Raw genomic sequence first — 1,537 nt, 5'->3', positions numbered from 1 at the left:
CTAGCTCTTGTAGACCAGGCTGGTCTCGAACTCACAGAGATCCGCCTGCCTCTGCCTCCCGAGTGCTGGGATTAAAGGTGTGTGCCACCACCGCCTGGCTGAGAAATCCTATCTTGAAACACACACACACACACACACACACACACACACACGGGGGAAAAAAAAGTCTTTGAGGCCTGATGACGATTGGGTAAATTCTGACAGCATATGCAGGATGGAACGGAAATGAAACCAAAGTCTAGGAGGACAGTACAGTGTAGCGACAATCCCGACAAGGTAGTCTATGACCAGGGGAAGATGGAGCTGAAGGATTCCATTGAGAGGTCTGAGACGAACTCAGGTTGGCGGGAACCGGTTGTCTGTATCTGTTGGTACTCTGACTACTCTTTGTAAAGCATGCTCTTGGTTGCTCTTTGTTTACGTCCTTCCTAGCCCTTGTCACAGCCTGTAATTACTTTGTTTATGTACTTATATCTGCTTCCCCCGAAAGCAGAATCCTGTAAACTACAGGAGGGCTGCAGCTCTGACCTCTGTTAGTGGAGGCAGTGCCTGTCACTTAGCAGATGTTTTCAGTAAATCTGAGGTCTGAATGGATAGCTCAGAGTGGAAACAAAGTCCGCAAAGGCAGGCGGAGATGTGTGATCCTTGGACAGAGTCAGAGGGGTTAGGATTCCACGTGGAAGCCGTTAAGTCCGGAGGTGGCTTTAATCCCAGCACTCTGGAGGCAGAGGCAGGTGGATCTCTGAGTTCGAGGACAGCCCGGACTACATAGAGAAACCCTGTCTAGAAAACAAAAACAAAACCTCGAATATCAGGCTCTGTTCTACAAACCCATTGTACAGTCCCGGACCAGGTAAATCAGGCTCCAAAGCAGCGTGTTTTTCCATAGTCCCCAAAGAGGGCAGCACTAGGCTAGGGTTATGGGTTCTGTCCCAGAGCACGGTGACGTTTAAGGGAGACCCCTCCCCCCCGCCCCCTCTCCGGTTGGTGACGTGCACTGAGGGAAGTTTGCGCCATCCCTGCCTCTTCTCTCCCAACTGTAACGCTGTAGAGGCCTCGGGACACCCGGTCTCCACTCCGACTTCAGCACGGAGAAAGAGGCTGCCTTTGGCAGGACACGTAATCACCACGTGGACGGGGTAGCAGACAGAAAAAAGATGAGCAGCCTTGCACCTGTCGGGCTGACTAAAACTACCGCGGCTCCTTTAAGGCCGGAGCCGGAGGCGTGGCCTTGAAGTACGTCCCGTCAGGGGGTGGATCTTTCAGGTGACGTAACCGAGCAGAGGGCGGGGCTTCTCCAAGCCTGCCAGCCGGGAAAGGGGCGGAGTTCGCGATGACGAGACACCCGGGAGGGGGCAGGCGTTCATTGATAAAATCGCCGGGCTCCCTCGGGCGCGCTCGCAGCGTAGAGAAACCAGGCAGCGCCACGCGCAGCCGGGGCCGGGCGGAACGGAGAGCCAGCTCGGGCCGGCGCTACCCCGCGCCGCCCGCATGGAGCCCGCCGCCGGCTTCTTGTCCCCGCGTCCCTTCCCGCGTG

At 56.0% G+C, this 1,537-nt stretch overlaps 1 protein-coding gene across 1 annotated transcript in view; it reads left to right on the top strand.

Moving 5' to 3' along the window:
- The first annotated feature begins 1,333 nt into the window (after positions 1–1,333).
- Plk3 (polo like kinase 3) overlaps positions 1,334–1,537 on the top strand; it is a 4,686-nt gene continuing 4,482 nt past the window's right edge. Inside the window, exon 1 of the mRNA XM_005370074.3 lies at positions 1,334–1,534. Within this exon, the coding sequence (XP_005370131.1) occupies positions 1,334–1,534 (201 nt within the window). The remainder of the gene's footprint in view (positions 1,535–1,537) is intronic.

Source organism: Microtus ochrogaster, unplaced genomic scaffold, assembly GCF_000317375.1.
Source record: "Microtus ochrogaster isolate Prairie Vole_2 unplaced genomic scaffold, MicOch1.0 UNK69, whole genome shotgun sequence".
Lineage (NCBI taxonomy): Eukaryota > Metazoa > Chordata > Mammalia > Rodentia > Cricetidae > Microtus > Microtus ochrogaster.
The sequence above is the reverse complement of the archived record's forward strand: the minus strand, read 5'-3'. Positions and strand labels throughout refer to the sequence as shown.